Consider the following 24,858-nt stretch of genomic DNA (forward strand, 5'->3'; position numbering starts at 1 on the left):
TGGTGATATAAATATGATGAAATCTGAACCTGTTTTTGGATGATCTCCATGGGCTGGGGAAGAAGGTAAAGCTCGAGAAATTCTAGAACAATTTGTTTGCAGGATTTTACTTATATAAAGGGCTGAAATAAAAACTTATATTTAGCCATTCAGCTATATTCTAAAATCTGAAAGTGGGTTGGGCATACTGTTTCTGTATTATTCACATTCATATTTGAGTCTTTTCTGGTCAGATAATTTTACAAAAGAAGTTAAAGAACCAGGAAAAAGTGAGCAAGGGAAAAATCTGTAGGCATAGAACTATTCTGCAGTTTGCGCATATATTTTGCTTTTAATTTTTTAGTATCCTTGATGTTTTCTGCAAGAGTTATCTGAGTGTTAGAGCATTGATGTAATACTTTTGAGAAAAAAAGGAATAATTTTACCCCATGTTATATGAACTTTCACAGTTCCAGAGAGGACTTTAAGAGAAGGAAAACTAGACTGATAATGTCAGGTGTGTTTCCCCACATTTTAGACACCTCACACTTTTTTGTTGAATCATAGGAGGTGTGAAAACTGGTAGGAAGAGTAAAAAATTGCAATGTTGCAATGCTAACACAAAGCTCTTCCTATAACCATGGTAAGTTCTGTGTTTTACCGATGTAATGCAAGGCATTTTCATTCCTGCATGAATTTTTCATGGTTAGTGTTAGTTACATAGCATCTGAAATGTGGTTTATACAATAGACTTTTCCATCCTCAGACACAGCATGTCAGTTTTGTTTACTTGCAGTTAGTTATTTTTAAAAACAGCTATTTTTAAAATATTCACTGCTATTTGAATGAACGTTTCATTATTAGTAATCCTTCCTTCCCCAATCCCCACTGCAAATTTAGGAGAACATGGTTGTGTTACTAAAGAGCAGGATTATAAATCAGATGGAACCACTGTGCCATGGACTGAACTTGGCTAAGATTGAATGATCAGCATAGAAGAGCAAACTCTGTAGTCAATCAGTCGTGAATGAACAGATATTCTAATAACATCTGACAAGTTTTAAATCAAATCTGCCATTATATGCAAGTTTCATGACAGTTTACCAGCTATAGTTTGGGAGCTATGTTCTTTTAATTAAAAAACTTTTAAACCAAAATCAGCTGGATCACTATGGTGACCTGCTGGTAGCATATATCTTTTTTCTGGATTTGAGAAGAACCCATTCTGGACCAAAGTTATTAGAAAACATTTCAGCAAATGTAAAGAGTAGAAAGTATAAAGCATCCCAGAAAACCTACTGCGGTGCTCAAATCCCTCACCCCATCCCTCACCAAAAACACACAGGGAAAAATGGGCTATGATTCTGCCTCCAGATATCTCAACATGAAATCACTCAAGCTTTGCTACTCTGTACTTCACTAAAAACCCTTAAAGGAATTGCACCCTTGTCATTCACTGGTTTGTATCTCATCTTTTGGCTCCTTAGAAATAGTAATTGACTTTTGCCAAAGACTCCAGTGGCTGTTGGAACAACAGAAGAAAACATGGTCCAAGGAGAGTGCAGTTCTGGACCTGTCTAAAATTGAAGGAGAAAGACACAGCTCCACCCAGGAACGTATCAGGGTGGCTGACTCTATGCAAATACGTTTTGGACCCTCCCATTGAATTTGTTTGCCAGACATAACTTTGCTTCTCAATCACAGAACACTAGAACTGGAAGAGACTTCGAAAGGTCATCAAGTCCAGTCCCCTGCCCTCACGGCAGGACCAAGCACTATCTAGATCAGAGGTTGGAAACCTTTTTTGGGTTGGGGGCTGCTGACCCACAGAAAAATCAGTCAGGGGTCGCACACAAGTGAGAAGCAAAAACCGCAAAACAAACACTCACTAATGTGGCCCCCAACTGAGAAGGAGAAAGACTCCCCACATTCCCTAGTACACCAGAGCCTAAGGAGGCCCAGGCTAGTAGACTTTGTGTGCTCCAACCCTGTGGAGGGAAGCTGGAGCACCATTTCAAGCTCCCCAGTACTGGAGGGCAGAGCCCTGAGCCTTGGGGGCCAGATCCAGGCAAGGCAGTGGCTGCATTCGGCCCCTGAGTTTGAAGTTCCCTACCTCTAATCTAGATCATCCCTGATAGATATCTATCTAACTTGCTCTTAAAAATCTCTAATGATGGAGATTCCACAACCTCTCTATGCAATTTATTCCAATGTAACCACCCTGCCAGTTAGGAAGTTTTTCCTGATGTCCAACCTAAACCTTTCTTGCTGCAACTTAAGCCCATTGCTTCTTGTCCTGTCATCAGAGGTCAAGGAGAGCAATTTTTCTCCCTCCTTCTAACATCCTTTCAGATTCTTGAAATCAGCTACCATGACTCCTCTCAGTCTTCTCTTTTCTAAATTAAACAAACCCACTTGTTTTAGTCTTCCCTCCTAGGTCATGTTTTCTAGACCTTTAATAATTTTTATTGCTCTTCTCTGGCCCTTCTCTTATTTCTCCACATTTTTCTTGAACTGTGGTGCCCAGAAATGGACACAATACTCCAATTGAGGCCTAATCAGTGCAGAAAATCACTTCTTGTGTCTTGCTCACAACACACCTGTTAATGCATCCCAGAATCGTGTTTGCTTTTTTTGCAATAGCATCACACTGTTGACTCATATTTAGTTTGTGGTCCACAATGACCCCCTAGATCTCTTTTTGCAGTATTCCTTCCTAGACAATCGCTTCCCATTCTGTATGTGTGAAACGGATTGTTCCTTCCTAAGTGGAGTACTTTGCATTTGTCCTTATTAAACTTCATCCTATTTACCTCAGACCATTTCTACCACTTTCCACTTATCCAGGAAGAAACTTTCTAGACCCTAACACAGAAGCCATCTTCTGTCTCGTTACCGGAGCTCTTTTCTTAGTAAGTCTAGGCAGAGACATAATTCTTATTGTATGGCTTCTCTGTTGTAGGAGCTATTTTTCCAGCATGCCCTTTCTGGGTATTGGCCTGTGACCTCTTAAATTACAAGCAGCTGTAACCCCAAAGTGGTCATTTCACCATAGGCAGTTTCATGTTGTAGTTCTCTTTCTTCCAGCTGAACAATTGGCTTTTTTTCAAGTCTTGTAACATTTTCTGCTTACGTCTCAAGATGGCACATTTATCATATGCAGAAACTAGGGATGTAAAATTCAAATTAAATTGTTAATCCATTAAACGATGTTTTCAACTGGCTAACCAGCCTGTCATGTTGTGCTGCAAGTGGGGGACTGCTGGAGCAGCCCCTCACCTGCAGTGTAGTGTGCCCAGCTTAGCTGGAACAGCATGGGACAGGCAGGGCCACTACACCGTGCTGTGGGCAGGGGGCTTCTCCAGCCTAGCTGGGCCCACCACGCTGTTGGTGGGGGAACTGCTCCCGCCAGGGTGGGCTTTGCACCAGTTAACCGGTTACCTTATCGGGTGATGCTTACTGGTAATGGGTTACCTGTTTATATCCCTAGCAGAAACTGGGGTCTTTTCTGCATAAATTACCATATTTGCATTTGTTTTTCTTTCTAAAATCTTATTAAAAATATAATGGAGGAGTTTGCAGTGGACAGTGTTTGGAGATGAGAGAGCTCTATTCTGGGTTGATGGTGGAGAGAGTCTCTTTTCTTTTTCTTCGTGGTGGGATGAGGTTTTCCCTGGCTCCTTCTTGACCAGCTGCCTTTTACATTTTGCAGTCACTTTTTAGTTTGCTCCCTGCTTTCCGAGAAAGGGACCCTGCTATTATTGAAGCACCACCTGCTCAGCCTAAGCTAGCGATTCTCACCATGGCCCCCTTCTAATGACAAAAATTACTAAATTATTCCACAACCCCTGGAGTAGGGGACAAAGCCTGAGCCAACTGGAGTGGTGGTGAGACAAAAGAGGAGGAGGGGAATCAAAGCCCAAGGACTTCCCCAGATAGAGAGAGAGCTATAACCTGAGCTCTGCCACCCAGAGATGAGGCTTTTTGGCAGTGAGGCTCAGGGCTTTGGCATCATACCTGGGCCAAAGCAAGTCTAACATCAACCCTCGTGGTGACCCCATTAAAATAGGATCAGGACCACAGTTTGCAAAGTGCTGCCCTAACCCCAAGTGTAAAGCAGAAGTAATGATAATCATTTGTTTTTCCTCATGCTTCCACAGTGGTGGGAGAACATGGGGCAGAGAGAAACCCCACGGTATGTATTGAAAAATAAATGAGACCTGTCCGTAAAGAAGGCAATTTAAAAGTACCACAGCCTTTGAATGAGCTGCAGTAAAAGTCATACAGAATGTATTAATTCAGCAACTTTCAGGGTTTAGTGTCAGTAAAAATACCAGATTTTGTGATTTTCTGCAGTTTATAAAAGAGGCTAATCTGAAAGGGTTGTGCCCAGCATGTTACTGTTGTGTCTCTTGGCTCTCTCTTTTTCCCCTTACTGTGGTCTTTGCCAGTCTTAGCCATTTAGGATTACAAAGGTTTTTGATTCTCTGGTCTCACCTCCCCCAGACAAATTTTTGTCTAGTTCTTTCTTTCCTCGGAATATATTTTCTCATTTCTTAGTGTCTCACTCCTCTCAAGAGACTTTGCTTATGTTGTTTGTATCATTCTCAGGATTGTTTGTTTTGTTTTATACTGTGATGCTGCTGGTTATACACTGATTAAAAAGAAAATAGATATTAACTTTACAATACTCCCCCCGTCCTCTTTGACCTCTTAGCCACCTGACAAGACACTGCTCAGCCTCAGCTGAATTAGGGGACATCCTGCTTCAAAATTAAAGTTCTGATTACTTTCTTTCTTCTTTGGTTTCATTCACTCTTAGACTGCACAATAAGCAGATGCTTTGATTTTCTCTTTTAGTTGAACTATTTTAAAAAGAAAGTAATAATCCAGGAGAGACGAATTAACCACATTCGGGGTGCCATTGTTTCGTTTTAAAAATAATTACTGTATTGGCTCAGGATTGCTTATGCATGTACTAGTTTTACTTCAATAGTTTTCTCAAATTAGTGCTAATACAAATGATTGAAGTGTGAATTTTTATGTAAATATTATAATGTAAATAACCAGTCCTGGGGAAATTCTGCAATTTTACTATGGCTCCAAATGCAACAATTCCAGAACTTCCCCAGAACTAAATAAGTTCACCTTATCTCTGGTACCTTCCTGAAGGAAATTATTTGTTCCTTGTTGTGGGAAGTCTGGTTTATTACTCTGTTCCCTATGCTGGCACGTCACCCACATTACCACAATTGACTGTCTTAATATTTTTGGGTCCAGTTAGTCACCCTGGAATCACCAAAAGTCTAGTTCCTTCAAGATAACACAGCATTTTGCTCCTGCTGCTGGGGTGCACATGTTTACAGCCGCTCCTGGAGTTACAACCACCTCTACTTACAACCATCCGCACTTATGACCAAAGCAGTTGTAAATGCGGATCCGAGTTACAAACGGCGATCCGCGCTTATGAACAGCGCTGTCACCATGTAACTCTATGGGATCCGAGTTACGAACACTTCGAGTTACGGACCAAGTGTCGTTCCGTAACTTGTTCGCAACTCGGGGAGCGGCTATACTGTGTTTGTTTTGTTTTTCACCACTTTCCTTGATTAAAGCAGTGGTTCTCAAACTATGGCCCAGTTAGCACATACCTGTGGTCCATGTGACATCTTCAAGACCATACAGATAGGTATATTGATTGTGTGGTTGTAGCCTGCATAACACACACAGAGAGCTGCATGCGTGGCCCACTGTGCTAAATAGGTTGAGAACCACTTGTTTAAAGGCTCTGGGCCAGATCCTCAGCTTATAAGAACAGGCATAGTTCTTTTAAAGTCAGTGGAGGTACATTGATGTACAGCAGCTGAGAATCTGACCATCAGTATGTGATAGCCACTTACAATTAATACAGAAACTCAACATTCAAAAAGCCTTCTTTAGGGCCTTCTGTTTGACCATTGATGCAGTTGTATGAATCAGTCCAACAATCATGCTTTATTGCAGAAGAGTCGTCATCTGATGCTTTGGTGTTGATGTGGCCCTCCAAGATTAGAATATCATAATGAAGGCTCTCAATTAAACTTCTTTACATTACATCTTTTGGGGGGGGGGAGTGACTGGGAAATTTGTTTCTGGTTAGCAAAATTAAATTTTTCCTTTATAGTGAAAGACGGGCAAATATTCCAGTGTCCTCTTTTTAAGTGGTGATCATTATTAATATTCATTACTGTTTGTCTTACTGTAATGCTTCTAGGTGTGCCAGTAGTGGACCAGGATCCTGTTGTACAAACACAGAACAAAAGCGTGGTCCCTGCCCCAAAGAGCTTGCAATCTAATCCTTTCACGATGCCAAATGTTGCTTGTTTTATTTGGAATCATTTTTAAAATGTGTATTTGGGCTTTTTTACAACCCATCATGCTATTCATTTAACATGTACTTTTTAAAAAAACCTTCTAGCAAGAAGTTGAGAAGTTTACAGATCTAGAGAAACTCTACCTCTACCTTCAGCTGCCTTCGGGTCCTAGCAATGGAGAGAAAAGGTGTGTAGATATTTAATATTAATTTTGATATAGTTGCTATGAGGTTTTTTTCCCTCCATCAAACACACATTTATCTACTGTTTCTGGAAACTGTAACTTCCTTTCCCTTTCCTTTTCCCTTTTTCTTTTTCCCTTTTCTTTTACTTTCCTAATATTTTCAGCGAGCTAATTCTTAAGAAAATCTGAACTCTGGGAACCCTGATGTATAATAACTAATCTGTCAACATGAGCTTTGCATGATAGGATGTTTACAGGGGAGTGCTTTTGGTTATGGACCAGGTGTGACTGCAACCTCAAGTTTTATGTAATGGAAGTCCTTATGTATTTAGGACTTCAAATACTATTATAGGAAAGAATTATTACTTCATAGCAGTATTTGTTCATTTATGTCCTTGCCATCTTTAAAATCACTCCACATATCATACATGAGGGATGACCACAGCCTTTTAAACAGTATGGGCTACATGAAATCCTTCATTCTATATGTCCCCAGTTAAGATCATACAAGTATCAATTAGTCTAAGTATCAATTAGGGGAATCTAGAAGGTACTACAGGCAGTCCCTGGGTTACGTACAAGATAGGGACTGTAGGTTTGTTCTTAAGTTGAATCTGTATGTAAGTCGGAACTGGCGTCCAGATTCAGCCGCTGCTGAAACTGACCGCCAGTTCTGACTTACATACAGAATAAACTTAAGAACCCCAGGCGTCCCCAAGTCAGCTGCTGCTGAAACTGATCAGCAGCTGATTCCAGGAAGCCCGGGGCAGAGCAACTCTGCCTCGGGCTTCCTGTAGTCAGCGCTGGTCAGTTTCAGCAGAAGCTGACTTGGGGACGCCTGGGGCAGAGCAGCTGGGGTGCTGCTGGATTGCTCCAGTAGCGCCGCTCCTCGGCACTACTGGACCAACCCAGCAGCACCCCATCTGCTCTGCCCCAGGCGTCCTGATTCAGCCGTTGCTGAAACTGACCAGCAGCGGCTGAATCAGGACCTGGGGCAGAGCAGCTGGGGTGCTGCCGGGTTGGTCCAGTAGTGCCCAGAGCGGCACTGCAGGACCAATTGGCAGCGCCCCAGCTGCTCTGCCCCAGGGTCCAAAACAAAAGCCTGGTCTGCTGGGGGGGGGGGCACACTAGCTGTGCCCCCCCCCCCAGCAGACCAGGGACACGGGGAGCAGAGCCGCAGCGGCAGCGGGGTGCCGCGCCTCTGAGGCTTTGCTCTGGCAAAGTCTCAGAGGCGCGGGACCCCGCCGTGGATGCCGCTTCAGTCCCGGTGCCTGTGGTCTGCTGGGGACGGTCCCCAGCAGACCACAGGCACCGGAACTGAAGCGGCAGCCGCGGCGGGTTCCCGCGCTTCTGAGGCTTTGCTCTGGCAAAGCCTCAGAAGCGCGGGAACCCGGCCGGTGCCCCTGGTCTGCTGGAGACGGTCTCCAGCAGACCAGGGGCACCGGAGCAGCTTACGAACGGGGCTTTCTCGCCCCGGAGCTTGCAGGTAGCAATCCGCCACCTCGACCTCCGGGGCAAGAAAGCCCCGTTCGTAAGTCGGGGACTGCCTGTATAGTTTTTCATAGTCAGTGGTTCCATTCTGCTTGACTGATGGGTTACCCTGCATACAACTTTCCCATCAGTTTGCCTTTGGCTACACTGAAGTCTCAGGAATGCAGTAAATGGTCCTTTCCTTAGTGTTGTTTTCATCATGTGCCATATCCTGACCCTTTGTTATATAGTGGAAAGAAGCATGGGAGTCCTTATGCTCATAGAAGATGGGAGTGCATTGGGAAGATCAGTCCCACAAGAAGCCCTCCATGCCCTGTTAGGATATCAGGGAGCTATTGTACAGGGAGTGGAGGAGAGATTCAGTAGCTGGGACAGCATACAAGATATGGTACTTGGACCTATCTGAAGTGGCCCTTTCTCCCTCCCACGTCCCCTACGCTCTATTGAAGTGTCCATGGTTGTAGAACTAAGTGAAGCTGGAGTTGTATGGACACATATATGAATAGATGCTTTATGATTCCTTACAAAGAAATCCATACATGTTTTGGTTTTGTGTATGCCAACTGTTATTCAGGCAAAAACGACTCATAGATGAGACATTGGGGAGGTTTAAGAATTGTACTGGAAGGGACCTTGAGAGGTCATCAAGTCCAATCCCTTGCCTTCATGGCATGACCAAGCACCAAATCATCCCTGATAGAAGTTTGGCTAACCTGCTCTTAAATATCTCCTAAAATGGAGATTCCATAATCTCTCGAGGCAATTTATTTCAGTGCTTAACCACTCTGATGTTTAGAAATGTTTTCCTAATGTCCAACCTAAACTTCCCTTGCTTCAGTTGAAGCCCATTGCTTCTTGTCCTAACATCAAATGTTAAGGAGAATAATTTTTCTCTATCCTCCTGTAATGCCCTTTTAGGTTAAGCTGCTATCATGTCCCCTCTCTGTTTTCTTTTTCAAGACTAAAAAATCTCATTTCTTTAAATCTTCTGTATAGGACATGTTTTCTAGACCTTTAATCATTTTTGTTGCTCTTCTTTGGACCTTCTCGAATTTCTCCACATCTTTGCCTTAAATGTAGTGCCCAGAACTGGACACGTTACTCCAATTGAGACCTAATCAACGCAGAAGAATTACTTCTCATGTCTTGATTACAACTAGAATAATGCTGGCACAGGAACTCCTACTTGTCCATGATTTCTTCCAGTGTGAATCTTTTTAGCCTATTTGAACACTTAGCACTACTAATTGAAATGGAGCTATATAGTACATTCTCTTCACCAGAACTATTTCTGTTTTTTTACTAGCGATCAGATCTCAATGTCATCAAGCCGTGCGCAGCAAATGCATGCATTTTCTTGGATCCGGAATACCTTGGAGGAGCACCCAGAGACGTCCCTTCCCAAACAGGAAGTTTATGATGAGTACAAGTGAGTACTGCTAAATTGAATCCATACATCTAGTTGTAGCAATGTATAAAGAATAATGTATACAGATATTTAATCCTTCTTTCATAAGCAGAGGCTTGAACTGCCTTGACTATAGTTCAGTTAAATGTGGTGGGGATTAGAACTTAAAATCTGGCATTACTTATGCTGACCATGAGGCTTAAATGGGAGGAACTATGGATGAAATCCCTGGCCTATTGAAATCAGTGGGAATTTTGCCATTGACTTGGGTAGAGCCAGGATTGCACCATGTGCGCGAAACAATAAAGAAGTGAAAAATCTCTTTTTCAGGCTTAGCGGAAGTTTAATATTTTTATAAAATGAAGCATAAATAATTAACTGAATATTAAACTTGCTCAAATTAGAATGCAGTATGCACAAAAAGGCCCTGCTTTCTGAGACTCTACCCCTAGGTTCAGGTAGAGCCAGTAAATACATTTAATTAAAACATGTCAAAATTAGTGACCAGAGTTTACTTAACTCAGAAATGGGACCAGACTTACATTATTCTGTCTGTTTTGTATGTTTCAATGCCTTAATACATATTCCTGATAATAAATTCATAGAGGACCAGCCCCTATGCATGATTAACATAATGTCTGGAGATAAACTAACTAAAGTGATGCAATTGCTATTATATTCAGTATTTGAATGATAGAAAATCAGATTATAGTTTTAAACTGCAGTTTAAATAAATCCAAAGTTAAGAATTTTTTAAAAAAATAAGCGTGTCATATTATAGTGGGAAAAGAATATTTGTGTACAGAACACTAATAATATCTTGCAATAAATTTATATTGCCCCTTTCATGCAATAATTGTCCAAATGTCTTTTTGCAAACTGTGCACATATATTACCTCTGAAATGCAGTGATTTCTTATGTGCAACATGGTGGCAACTAACCAGTTCCTAATACATTGCATAGTGTGGCTAACTGAGAAGTTTTGGTCAAACAGATAGGAGTGTAAAGCAGATTCAGAGTGCCAAGAGATCATAATGCCCAGACAATGCATTGGATAAGATTTGTCATCCAAAAAGCCACAGTACACAAAGTTGTCTGTGTAAAAGTCACTTCATATACATCAATAAAATGAAAGGCTGAACTGATCCTACTGGATTTAGTCCACTAAATGACTGGAATAAAACACAAAATATTGTACCTGTGACAGCAAATGAGCCTTCATGCAGTAAGCCTGTTTCTGATGGGTTGCAGTATGCCATAGTGGTTATTAGGGAAGTTAAAATGTATTTATTTAGATAATCATGTAACTGCTGAAAAATTCAGCGGTTACACGTTTACACACAGAGGTGGCCCATTGCCTCACATTGCTGCCTCTGGTACAGAGGCAGCAGTGTGAGGAGGGAGCAAGAGCCAGTGCTCACAGGGAGGCTAATGGCTACCCCCCACTGCCTGTGCTGCTGCTTTGGATACAGAGGCAGCAATGCAGAGGGGGAGGGAGAGACTGCATGTAATCATGCACATTAACCAATGAACCCCCACGCTCATTGGTTAACTAAATTCACAGGTACACACTCACATCCCCAGTGGTCATTAAATTGGTAACCAGCAAACACAAGTTGTTGTTCGGTTAGCTCTCAAAGCTACCATATAGCTAAAAAAGAGATTAGCACTCGAAAAAGGGAGCAGCCAGAGCCACTGGCTCTGAATGTATTTAAAACCAAATTCTAATCAAAGCAAGAAATCATGGCCCAATTACCTGAATATGAATTTAAATAAAGAATTATGATCTGGTTTTAACAGTTTAACCTCCAGATGATTACAGAAAACTGCAAGGTGCTGCATATGCTCAGCTCACAGAAGATGCACTGTGCTATGGCCAGATTTCCTCTTCAGTGTGTATGTACATCCCTTTACTTAACTCTGGAAGAGTTGTTTACTCCAGTTGAGTTGAAATGTGGTGGCTTTAGCTTGCCTGGAACATGCACACACCTAATTCTGAAATCTCACCATCAACTCGAATTGTGATGTAGGCTAGAAACCTAACCAATAGTGCAAATATGTTGAACTAACCAATCCCGGAGAAGTCAGTTACACATACACACAGCAACAAAGGCATCAGCAGCTGCTGCACAAGAGAAAAATGTAAGCTTTATTCTTAAAAATATTTCTTATTAAATAATTTATGGCCTGGTTCAGCAACAAATCTGCTTGGCTTCCATGCTGTGCCAAGCTGCAGATGCCCAGAAAAATCATCATCTACAGATTGTGTAGTGTGAAACTTGGACAGATTTCCTGTGTAGTTACATCAAGCCTTTGTATATTGTTTTTTTTTCCCCTTCAAAATAAAGATGGTGAGAAAATATCTGGTAAAATATCAAATATTTGTAATCTGTTCTCCTTTTAAAGCATCTGTTCTCTTTTAAAAACATGTCGCTTCCAGGAATATTTTTATAAGTTACCCTGTGCATCAAAAGGAGGACAGGAGATGGTGGGAAATGGCATATAAATAGTAGATTTACTTCTAAGACAAAACATTTTTCCCAACTTTGGGGGATTAAGACATCTCATACCTACTTTTGTTTGTCATTTGTGAGCTATTATTTCCATCCTCCAACTGAGAAAACAGATGTTGTTTGAGGTTTACAACGAGCACTTTATACACACAAATATAAAACTGTATTAATACTATAAAATATGGATGGGTCATATGTCCACCAAAGGCTATAAGACTTTTGAAGACTTGCACCATGAAACAAACACTTAAATTTGTGCTGTAAGTGTTAGTCAGAAATTCTTCTTTGTGTCTTTGAGAAATACTGAATTTCAGCTTCAGATTTGATTTGGTGATTTTAAACACTTTTAGATCAGATTCCAAGTGGTGAAAATGTTAAGGGCAGAAGCACAGAATCTACTCAAAACCAGCATAGAAAAATTTTACTTATGTTACTGCCTTCTTCAAATTTCAGGGCACTTTTATCTGTACACTAATTCTTCCTACTTTATGGATTTGAGATGAGTGTCTAGGAAGAGATTTGAATTTTGTGATTAGATAAAAGTGACCACACTCACCTTGCCCTTATAGTGGTTAAGTAAATGAAAATTAAATAGCAAGGTAAAATAGAAGCAGGCCAGGAAGGAGAAGAACTTGCAGTTTAATTCCTAATATGAGGTGGTTCACTGATACAGATCCATTCTCGCTGGCATTAGAAAGGGCAGTTTGCACTAATATCATGAGTAAGGCTCCTTGTGCCCCAGGAGGCTTTAACACTAGGGACGGAAGGCAGGTGATGTTTTTCTCTGTAAGCCTCCCTTAAAGTTCATGCCAATTGGGCTTTAAAATGTGCTGGGGACTGCATGGTGTCAGTGTTCCCTCTAAGATTTTCCATCTTTGGGCGGCTGAATTTTCTTATGTGCGCCACCAGTACTGAGGTAGTGTGTGGATGTGCACCCACCAGTACAACCAAACCTGCAGATCTAAGTATATATATTTAAATAGTCCATAGGTGTTGAAGAAAATATATTAAAACAAGGGATAATTAATAAGGAGAAATGTTCATGATTATTTAATATGAAATCAGATCAGAAGAAAATTAACAGTACCCTTGGCAGAAGAAGTGGGTTGTGCCCACGAAAGCTCATGATACTATTTATATATTTTTGTTAGCTTAAGGTACTACAGGACCATTGTTGTTTTTTAAAGTTTTTTTAGTTACAGACTAACATGGCTACCCCTCTGAGACCTTGGAGTACATGTGTCATCATCCTTTCAAACATACAGATGCATGTTTCAAAGATCTTGCAAATAGGGTTTCATCCTACAAAATAGCCAGCATCACACCTAGTACTTGCTGCTTCTGACTCATAAGAGCCAGAATTCTATCAGGTGGCAAAGATTTGGCCTTAATGCAATATAGTTTACCATGTATTAATTAGTAGCACAGGATTTTAAAAAATCATTGAGATCAGAGTTTTAGATAGCTGCAACACTCAAAAAATTCTGTTAAAAGAATCTTACCGTAAGCCATTAACACAGGGGTGGGCAATATTTTTTTCTTGGGGGAGCCACTACCAAGAATTTGGTAAGTGATTGAGGGCTGCACTCTTCCGGTATATTAATGGAGGAGATGCAAGGGTCCGTTATGCAGGTTGGGTACAGAAAGGAGCTTGGGGTAAGGGATTGGGTTGTGGGATCTGGGAGGGAGTTTGGGTGAAATAGGGGATTGTGACCTGGGGCAACAGACTGGGGTGAGGAGGGAGTTGTGACCTGGGACAGGAGTGCAGGATGGGGTGCAGGGATTTGGGCTGTGACCAGGGATAGCAGATTGGGGTGCAAGCAAAGTTCCCTCTAAGCTGTGCGTTAGCACAGGTAATTAATCAGTTCTGCCCAGGCAGTGAGCTCAATGCATAGAGCCCTGAACCTCTGACTGGGCAGGGCTAATTAATTACCTGTGAAGCTGTGCTACTGCACAGCTTAGAGGGAACACTGGGTGCAAGGTCTGAGAGGATATGTCTACACTACCACGCTAGTTCGAACTAGGGTGGTTAATGTAGTCATACGAACTTGCAAATGAAGCCCGGGATTTGAATTTCCCGGGCTTCATTTGCATGTTGCCGGGCGCCGCCATTTTTAAATGTCCGCTAGTGCGGACTCCGTGCCCGTGGCTACACGCGGCATGAACTAGATAGTTCGGATTTATTCGGAATAAATAAAGTGTAGACATACCCAGAGGGACTTGTGAACTGAGGAGGGGTGTAGGATGCAGTGTCTGGGAAGATGTATGGGGCTAGAGCATGGGCACAGAAAGTTTGGGTTACATGAGGTAGGAGGGAAGTGGGTTGGGGGGGAGGAAGGCGCTGGGGTTCCAGAGAGAGGCTCTGGGTGGGAGACCTTACCTGGCTCCAAGGCAGCAGCCCAGCTGGTTCCTTAGCGAGAGTCCCTGCCTTCCAGCCCAAGTATGTGTTCAGAGGAGTTGCAGGAGCCATATATATTACTCTGAACTGCTATGAGCCCTGGGAATGAGGGAAGAGGGGGGGGCACTTCATATGCTGCCTGTCCTGCAAACAGGCAGCTGCTATTGACTGAAACCGGCCACTGGGAGTCAGGGGGATAGGGGCAGCATGTGAAGCCTGTTTCCCCTCCCTCCAGGCTCTCAGCAAGGAGCCTGCTGAGGCTCTCGCAGCCGGATCCGGCCCGCAGATCATCTTTTGCCTAGCCCTGGATTAGAGGCTGGAGCCAGCTTCTCCATTGATAGCAGGCAGCAGTAGCTGCTGCATCTGCTTCTCCGAGAGGGCGAATGCCGTGTCCCCCTTTCCACAGCCGATCAGCTGAGCTCCCTGTCTGCACAGGGATCTCTGAACCTCTGTGCGGGGTTCAGAAAAGAACTACACAGGCGCACAGCTTACAGGGAACCTTGCATGGTATACACTGGGGATGCCCAGAATAAATACATCCCATATTAGATTCCCTCAGCATTCTGTTTGAAACATCAGTCCAGCAAAAGGGGGGGAGGGGGAGGGTGTTGTGCAACTTCTCCCCAGCAGTAAGGATTTTCTACCTGGGCCCATGCCATCAGAAACCAGTATAGACCCTAGATGAATTTAGTGCATGGAATGCAATCCTGCAGCTGTTGCTCATGCAAGATTCCCATCTGCCTGACCAAGGGCTTAATGAGCAAAGTCACAGCTACGCAGAAGATAATCTTCTTGATTTTTTTATCAGCTGAAGAAAATTAAAGATGTTGCTGCACTGATTTCTACCTTTATCTGAGATCTGCTGTAAGGACTTTTGTTACGGTTGTCTTTTTACCACTGCAATGATCTGAGAGAAGTGTATCAGATCATTCAACTATTAGAAATAATGGAGATAATTGTTCATATGAGTGTCTGATAGAGTTGGTGAAATTGATCAGAAGTTCTTGAGATCCCACCTTCATTCTGTAGTTTATTAATCACTGTTTCACTGTTTATAAGGACAAACATTTGATCTGGAGATAGTGTGCTGTAAATTTTTAAAGATGTCATGCAATGACTTAGAAAAGGAAGATTCAGGAAATAGCACGGAAGAGAATGAGTGAGGAAAACTCAGCTAAATTGATGTGATTGGTAAATGTGTTATACATTTTCTTTGCTTCATGCACACAGTAGTTTTGGCTGTTAATATTTTCAGCAGTGCTTTCTCTGATGTGGTGTACAGACCCCACACACGTCAGGAAAGGGTTAATGGGCTGCTGGGGGCCTGGTCAACATGACACTTTAGCAGGTGCCACGCTAGGGGAGTAGCTAAAAACAGATTTCAGAGAGGTAACCATATTAGTTTGTTCCAGCATAAACAAAGAGGAGTCCGGTGGCAGTTTAAAGACTAACAAATTTATTAGTGTATTAGAGCATAAGCTTTTGTGAGCTACAACGCACTTCCTCACATGCTGAAGAGACAAAGAAAGACGGGGGGGAGGGGGAGGATAAAAAAATAGATGTGGCTCATCTCCAGCATTGGTGAGAAGGTGAGAGTACCTGAATGGGACATTACCTGTTGTAATGGGAGAACCACTGCATGTGTTTATTTAGATCAGGAAGAGAAGGAGAGTAGATTTTGAGCTCTTACTATGGAAGAGAAGGCCAGCTGGGCCAGAAACTGTGGAAGATTGTTGCATATTTGGTCCTCCAAGAGGACCGGGAAGATTTTATATTTCTTACTGTTTATTTTGGACCTTGTAAGGGATGAAATGTTAAATGACCTAGTTGGAGGTTAAATCATCTCATCCCAGAAGGTGCTGGAGACTAGGTGAAGCAGTGAAAGAGCAGACAACATTTTAGATACCAGACAACATATGCATGGTGTTAGCAGTAGCCAAGAAATTATGGTACTTTTCTTTCAAGGAAAGAAAAATATAGTTCAAAAGTATATATAGGTCAGTCCTCTAAAACTGAAACAATTTGGACCTATATTTATATGCAGCCTTTCCTGTGAAGTCTTGTGACCTTATTTCTGTCATGTGTTTTATGTTCCAAGTAATTCTATTTTGTGCCTCACAGAAAAAGTGCTTTACTCTGAGGACATGTCAACATGGTGCCTTAGTCCATGGGGGTATGTCTACACTACCCTCCTAGTTCGAACTAGGAGGGTAATGTATGCATACCGCACTTGCTAATGAAGCCCGGGATTTGAATTTCCCGGGCTTCATTAGCATAAGCGGGGAGCCGCCATTTTTAAATCCCCGCTGCTTCGAACCCCGTGTAGCGCGGCTACACGGGGCTCGAACTAGGTAGTTCGGACTAGGGTGCCTATTCCGAACTACCGGTACACCTCGTTTCACGAGGAGTACCGGTAGTTCGGAATAGGACCCTAGTCCGAACTACCTAGTTCGAGCCCCGTGTAGCCGCGCTACACGGGGTTCGAAGCAGCGGGGATTTAAAAATGGCGGCTCCCCGCTTATGCTAATGAAGCCCGGGAAATTCAAATCCCGGGCTTCATTAGCAAGTGCGGTATGCATACATTACCCCGCTAGTTCGAACTAGCGGGGTAGTGTAGACATACCCTACCTGATTAATCTAAATTCTAATGGTCCCTAATATGTCCCACACTAACAGAGCTATGTGGGCTCTGCTAGCATGCACTAAAGTTCTCTAGTGTAGTCCCATTTCACGCAGTATTGAATTAATGCACACTAGGGAACTTTTAGTGCGCTACAACAGGGTCCAGATGAACCAGTTAGTGTGCAGCAGCTGCAGCATGTTAGAATTTACTCCCCTGCTGGTGAAGATTAAGGCATTGTGCATAGTTTGGGGATGAGGGGGGGCCTTTTGCAAAGGAAAGTTTGTGCCAATATCTTTGCCATCTCTGATTTGACACCTTCCATGCCCATCTGCTTTAACTCAACCTGTCCTTCATGGAAGCACAAAAGCTTCTGGGCATATCAAAGTTCACTAACATGCCAAGAGGGCAACAAGCAGAGAGGGGAGCCGCTAAAAAACAGTATTTGGTGCATAGCACTAAGTCAGCATGAAATTGCAGACGGGTGAGGCTCTTCCAAGCTGAGCTAGGAAGAAGGTCGCAAATTAGGGATGTAATAGTATAGCCAATAAACCGATAAGCAAAAGCTTATAGGTTAATGCTATAGACTACATGCATTTCCCTCCGCCCACCTCCCTCCCCCTTGCCAGTAATTTTTTTAGCAGGCTGGCCAGCAGCCTGGCTCACTCCTGGCTTGTAATTGGTCTGGACTCTCCCTAGACAGGGGCTGCTACCACGCTGCGCTGCTGCCTCTTTATCAGAAGTCTGCAAGGGGAGGTGGTTTTTAAACTCCAGCGTGGAGTGGCAGGAGTGAGGCTGGAGCACACTGGTTGCCAGCCCTACCCCCAGGAACTATAGAATAATCGACTAACTGATAAGAATTTGTGAGGCTACTCGACTATTCAGTTAACCGTATTTAACATCCCTATCGCAAATGCCATGCAATGCTCTGTCTGTAATTTTAAATATTGTAAAATAGTAGTTCAGAAAGGTCACAAACAAGTATTTGCTTATCAGATAGTCGACTAGTCCTTAACATCCCTAGTCTATACTGTAAACCTTTGTTGACTCAAGTTACGTCAGTGTTAAGTAGCCACAATTAATATATTGCTCATGCACATGAATGCTTGGCTGATTGTGTCAACACCTCATATATTCCTCAGGAGAGATTGTATTAATGCAAATTATGGTGCATCATGTAGATATCCCATGATGCCATGCTCCACGTTCTGACCCAATACCTTTGGGTGAATATTTTAATATTTCCTGGGGAACACTTGAATTGTGCAGAGGGGTGGTGGGAGCAGAATGCCAAATTTCCATCATGAAGCTTTCTCCATCTCATAATTCCATATCTATCCCATAATTATTTTTTTCTAAATCACTCTTCTTGCTGTCCACCATCTCTGATAGAATGTCAGGCCCTACAGATCATGAACCTGGAGATCATGAACACTCCAGTCTTCCACCCAGCAGCTAGGACAGGGGACTGTGAAGCACAACTGAGGCACATGCCCTATCCCTATGCTCATGATTGGGAAAGCTCCATGATTCCTGATTGGGTCTTAGTCCCTATGTATGCCAGAGGAGGAAACAAGAAGTTATCTGTACAGCTAGACATCACCTGAAATGGACCATGGGTCTGGTGTTCACCTATTCCTGCCTTCTGATCTTGACATCCTGGGGTCCTGACTTCATAACTACCTCTTGATTTCTGCTCCCTCCGGTTCTGTCACCCCAAACTGTCCTCCTGGTATCCTGACTTGGACTGACTATTTATCCCTGCCTTCTGGTTTATTTCTTGATTCTGATCTGGCATTCCAGTTTAGGCTGATTCCTGGTAAGTGGCTCCTGGTTTACATCTAACTTCCAGGTCAAGCCACCCACTCCCCAGTCTTGACACACAAGCCTGAAGCCTGCATAGCTAGGCAGTATTGTCATGATCATTCCAAATACAGGACAACAATCCTCTGGTATTTGCAGAGCAGCAGGAGGTACCTCAACAGCAGTGGACATGACAATTTCTTTGAGAAAACATAGTGGGAAAACAATTCAAATTTGTTGATGGCATTCATGAAGGAACTGCTGATGATGGAATGCTGGTTGAGCCCAAGAAACAAACACTGACTGGTGGAATTGCATTGTAGTGCATGTAGGGAATGATAAGTACCTGCAAAAGTTTTAGAGGGAAAAGGCCATAGTCCATCATCTGTGTGCCAAACTCTCACTAGCCCTCCTGTGAGGGACACTAGAATGAGCATTTCACTGACAGTTGAGTGGTGAGTGGTGATTGCACTGTAAAAACTTGCAACTGCAGATTACCAGTCAGTGGGCAATCCATTTTGGAATTGGAAAACCCACAGCAGGAATTGTTGTCATGCACGTGTTTAGGGCAATTAATTGTAGCCTGCTATGTAACACTATAACTCAAGGAAATGTGCAGTATGTTGTGGAAGGATCTGTAGCTGTTGGGTTCCTGAACTGCAGCGGTGTGGTTGATGGCATGCAATATCCCCTTTTGGTCCCAATGCACTTAGCCACAAAGCATACCAACAGAACAGCTTACTTATCTATTGTTATGCAAGTGCTGGTGGATCACCAGGGACACTTTTCTGACATCAGTGTGGGCTGATCAGTGAAGGTGTTTGACACTTGCATCCTTAAGATCACAATCAGGAAGCAAGGATATCTTTTCCTAATCAGTGGATTATTGTTGCCCATTTTGAAATGCCAGTAGTGATCCTCAGGGATACATGCTATCCCTAGCTCCTCTAGCTCATGAAACTGCATACTGGCAGCTCCATGGAAAGATTCAGTGAATGGCTCACCAGGTGCAGAATGCAATAGATTGTGCTTTTAGCAGATTCAAGGGACGCTGTGAGTGTTTACTCACTAAATCAGATCTCAGCCAAAAAAAAAAAAAAAAATCCCAGTGATTATAGCTGCCTGTAGTGTCCTGCATATTTGTGAGGCAGAGGAGGACAAGTTGCTTCTAGGGTGGAAGAAACAGGTGGAGCAGCTGTCTGCTGCTAACAGGCAGACGCATGGTCCATTAGAAGAGCTCAAGACCTCATATAAAAGATATGAGGCCTTGAAAGAACATTTTAACAGTCAGACACAGCAGCGTAGCATGCTGGATAGTGCTCTAAGTGTGAAGTTTGAAAGTTGTTGGGAATTGTGTAGTGCTTGGTATATATTTACAAATATCAGTGTCTTTTAATGAATTATTCAGTGTTTACATTTGTAATGATTATGTTATAGCTTTTAACTCAACGTGAAAGTTCTGGGATCTTGCTCTATTACAAGGAGTGTGTACTTTGAGTAGTATGGGGCATTGTGTAGTATATGTATTAAGTAATAAAGATGAACTTGTTTCCAAAAAACAAAATGGCTATGTCTAGACTGGCCACAAATTCCGGAAAAGGGATGCAAATCAGGTAAGTCAGCATAGGGAAATCCGCGGGGGATTTAAATATCCCCCGTGGATTTAAATAAACATGTCCGCCGCTTTTTTTCCGGCTTGGGGAAAAGCCGGAAAAAAAGCGTCTAGACTGGCGCGATCCTCCGGAATAAAGCCCTTTTCCGGAGGATCTCTTATTCCTACTTTCAAGTACTTTCTGCCAGCCGTACACTGTATGTGGCTCTCTCAGGTCAGCAGATACGAAGCTATACTTTTCTTCGTTGTTCTCCAGTATGGAGTGGTAGGGGTAAGTTTGCAGCTTGTTGCCCTGAGGTTCCTTCCCCTGGATTGGGCTCTTCTGTGCTCAGCTAGTAGGACTGTCTAGAGTCTCAAAAAGATCCTGTCACACCACATAGTTGGACTCTCTGCCTCATCTCCCTCCTTCTCTTCTGGCCCCTCCACGGTATTCACAGCGGTCAGGGGGTTACTGAGGAGGTGTCTGCCAGATATGGCATGCAGCTTATTTAAAAGCAGTATGCCTGCTGCCTGAAACCACAGCAGCTGTTGGCCTTCGTGCCCTTGTGATGTGCATGACGCAGTTTCTTCGCTTTCACGTGGCACGGCTGCTAATCCTGGTCATATCCTTTTGCCTGCATCCCCAGTGCAGTCTTTTCATAGATGTTCATGTTTCTTTGGCTTGTCCATAGCTGTGTCTTCCCAGCTCCTTCTCATCAGAGGCCCAGAAGAGCCAATATCCCCTGCCTACTTGTAAGGAATCAGGCCCTGCAGCAGAGCTAGTCTCTGGGCAGCCTCATTAGTACAGATGGTTTGTGGCAGGCTGCCTGCTTTGCCAAATCACTTTTTTTGGTACAGAGGCCAGTAGCCTGGTTCTTAGGCAGCACTAGCAGCAGTTAGCTGGATTCTCCATGCTCCTGCCGAACAGTCTCTCTGCTGATTTGTTACGTTCTTCCAGCAGAGTCTATGTGGTCCCCAGCCATTCCTCTGTCCTGCCCCAGCCTTGAACCTCCTTCCTTTGCCGGCCCCCCTGCTTGCTCTAGCTCCCCTTCTTTTCCATCTTCCAGTTTGCCTCTAGCTCTGCACTCAGGTGCACATCAAGAATTTGAGGCCCGCCCCACCTTCTCAGTTGGGCTGCGCAGTAGCTGCTTAACTGCTCCTGAGTGGGGCCATGTATAGGGCAGCTGCCCTGACCCAGGAGCAGCTGGGCAGCCACCACGTGGTCCTGGTCCCAGCTTTAGCCCTTCTCCAGGGCTGGAGCTGCAGCCAGGGTAGGCTTTGTAATGCATAGGCGGCAGCAGCTGCTCTGGGGCCAGGGCCTGAGCCACTGAGTGGCAGACAGCAATGGCTGTTCTGGTGGCCAGGGCCAGAGCTGCCGCATGGCAGGCAGCAGCAGCTGCTCCAGCGGCTGGGGTCTGAGCTGCCATGTGGGGAGCAGCAGCTGTTTGGTGGTTTGGGAAAGGTGTTAGGGGTGGGTGGAGAGCAGCAAACGGCTGGTGGGTAGGAGCTTTAGGAAGGGGGCAGGAAGATGCAGCGCAAGGGCATCACCTCAGGTGGAGTAGAGATGTGACCCTAGGGAAAATAAAATTCAGTTCCTATGCACTGTACCATCATATTCATACTTTTTACAAGACTACAATAGATTTTCAAAGGTATCCTTTGAAAGTTCATAATTTGCTAAATATTATTTTCCTGGTAAAATATATCTGGCGACATTTTATGTAGTTCTACAGTTCTTCTGTATGATGTTTCTAAGACCTAATACAAATCTGAGGGTATGTCTACACTGCAGAGTTTTTTTTCAGAAAAACAACTGTTTTTCTGTAAAAACTTCACTTATGTCCACACAGCAGTTGTGTTGTTTCAGGAAAAAATCGAAAGAGCAGAGGGGTTTTTCTGACATTGGTAAACCTCTTTCAATGAGGAAGAAGCCTTTTTCCAAAAGAGCTGTTTGGATGGGGAAGAGGGAGTTCTTTCAAAAGAAGAGGAAAGAGGAAAAAGCACAGGTGACCTTTTGGTCACTCCATCCATAGGAATCACAGCTTAAATGCGAGATAGCCTCCATTCAGTGTGGACACTGTCTTGAAAAAGCAGATGGCTTTTTCAATGCGCTTTTTCTGTGTAGACCCGTGGTCCCCAACATGGCGCCCGCGGGGGCATTTCCATGCGCCCACCAGGTGCTCGGGGCTGGCCTGGCACCGGGCGCATGGCGGGGGGAGCACTGGCCTCAGGCGCGCGGCGCTGGCGGGGGGAGCGCCGGGCGTGCGGCGCATGGTGGGGGGAGCACTGGCCTCGGGCGCGCGGCGCTGGCGGGGGGAGCGCCGGGCGTGCGGCGCATGGCGGGGGGAGCGCTGGCCCCGGGCGCACGGCGCTTGGCGCGGGGAGCGCCGGGCGCGCGGCGCTTGGCGGGGGGAGCGCCGGGCGCGCGGCGCATGGCGTGGGGAGCGCCGGCCCTGGGCGCGTGGCGCTGGGCGGGGGGAGTGCCGGGCGCGCGGCGCTGGCGGGGGGAGCGCCGCCCCGGGCGCGCGGCGCTTGGCGGGGGGAGCGCTGGCCCCGGGCATGCAGCTATGGGGGGGGGCCACCCCCGGGCATGCGGCTATGAGGGGGCCGCCCCCGGGGCGCAAGTGTCCCCGCCCCCTAGCGCCCAGCGGGCGAACGGCCACGCCCCCTGGCACCCAACAACCTCGAAAGGTTGGGGACCACTGATGTAGACGCTCTCTTTCGGAAGAAGTTTTTTCAGAAGATGTCTTCCGGAAAATCTTCTTCCAAAAGAAGCCTGCAATCTAGACATAGCCCGAGGAAGCAGCCTACACCAGTTCCTCAGAGACAAAGAACTAACCAGCAGTTCAGCCAGGTGTCTGCATAGTGAAAGAGACTGTCATCATATTAAGCAGCCATTTTTTGGTAGGTAGAAGAGGGTGAGTGAGAAATGTTATACCGTGGCAGACAGACTTAATGTCACTTGAACCTAACTGGAGATGATTCTCATAGAAACTAAATGCTATAAGAAGGGACAACACAGGACACAAATCACCTTGCTCTCCTCATTTTCTACTCGTGGCATCAACAAGGTTTGAAAGATAAAAGGAGGGACTTGAACTGGGAGAAAGGTCCTGGCTGAAAGATCCAGCCAATCTGCTGTGAACATATGGCAAGAGAAATCCTGTTGTTTTAAGTTCACTTAGCTTTGTTAAATAGGTCTTAGTTTGTGTTTTACTTTTTATTTCTTTGTAACCAATGCTGACTTTTTTGCCTCATTACCTACAAGCATTTAAAATCTATCTTTCTTTAGTTATTATGCTTGTTTTAGTCTATTAACTAAGACAGAATATTTGGATTGAATTGTTTAGGACTCTCCATTTGAGGTAAGAGGGGTTGTGCGTATCATTTTTTTTTTATTCGTGAAACAACAAACTCTTTATGAGCTTGTAATTGTCCTAGAGGGAACTGGGCAGTACAGGATACACATTTCTGGGGACAGTTCTGGGACTGGGAATTTGCTGGTGTCAATGTTTGTCAGCAGTGCCTGTCTAGAGTACTCATATGATTCACCTGGACATGATTTTGCATGCTGCGTATGAACAGACCAGAAGTGTAAAAGGCCCCCTCCCCTCCCAAGCTGGAGAATTATGGGGACGCAGATGTTCAACCATCCAAACTTTACCCTGGTGAATGTCACATGCACACAGGACAAATATAATGCTTTATCTCCTCCAAGTTTGGATGCTTCTAGTAATGGGGAGCTCAGCTCAATTTTTAGAAGACTGTTAGTTTGAATTATATTGTGAGCTCACTGATAGGAAAGACAAGCTGTCCTTCTGCATTCATATTGAACCATGAACACTGGCGGTTCTCAATCAATAACGTCTGCAGACTCCAGAGATAAAGAAGTCATAAATTAAACAATTAATTCCAACTGTGTGGGAGGAGGTAATATCTTATTTGAACCAACTACTATTGGTTTTGAGCTTATACAGAATCCTTTTTTAGATCTGGGAAAGGTACTCAGGGTGTCACCACTAAATACAAGAAGGAGCAAATAGTCTAACATTAGGAATTTACACATGTTGTAAGGAACTATTAAGACTCTGCAGTCTTAAGCCATAGGAGGCTTAGTGGTTTACTGACTGCAAGCTCGAAAGCTTGTCTCTTTCACAAACGGAAGTTGGTTTAATAAAAGATATTACTTCACACACTTGGGTGTCTCTAGTGTCCTAGGATCAACATGGCCACAACAACACTGCAAAGGGTTAATTATAACCTAAAATTTCATTAGTCTTTTAAGTTAAGATCCCAATGCAATTACAGAGGAGTTCATACCTCTCAGGGTCTTCATTACAGGGTCCCCTGCAGACTCGGAAAGAAAGCACTTTATCAGTTTGCAATTGGTTCACATTGGGATAATTTTATTTGCAAAACACAAGTGATAATTTTTTTTTTTAAGGAAAGCTGAGATTCTCCAAATTTGGACATACCATGGAAGCCACATAGATACATAAAATGGGCCAGATCTGGCC

The 24,858-nt window shown here is 44.0% G+C and overlaps 1 protein-coding gene across 1 annotated transcript in view; it reads left to right on the plus strand.

The window, feature by feature from the left end:
• RFX7 (regulatory factor X7) overlaps nt 1-24,858 on the plus strand; it is a 123,115-nt gene that overhangs the window by 69,524 nt on the left and 28,733 nt on the right. The window contains exons 3-4 of the mRNA XM_089782008.1: nt 6,437-6,519; nt 9,314-9,436. Coding sequence (XP_089638134.1) covers nt 6,437-6,519; nt 9,314-9,436 — 206 coding nt within the window. The remainder of the gene's footprint in view (nt 1-6,436; nt 6,520-9,313; nt 9,437-24,858) is intronic.

Source organism: Pelodiscus sinensis, chromosome 14 (genome assembly GCF_052426305.1).
Source record: "Pelodiscus sinensis isolate ZL-2025 chromosome 14, ASM5242630v1, whole genome shotgun sequence".
Lineage (NCBI taxonomy): Eukaryota > Metazoa > Chordata > Testudines > Trionychidae > Pelodiscus > Pelodiscus sinensis.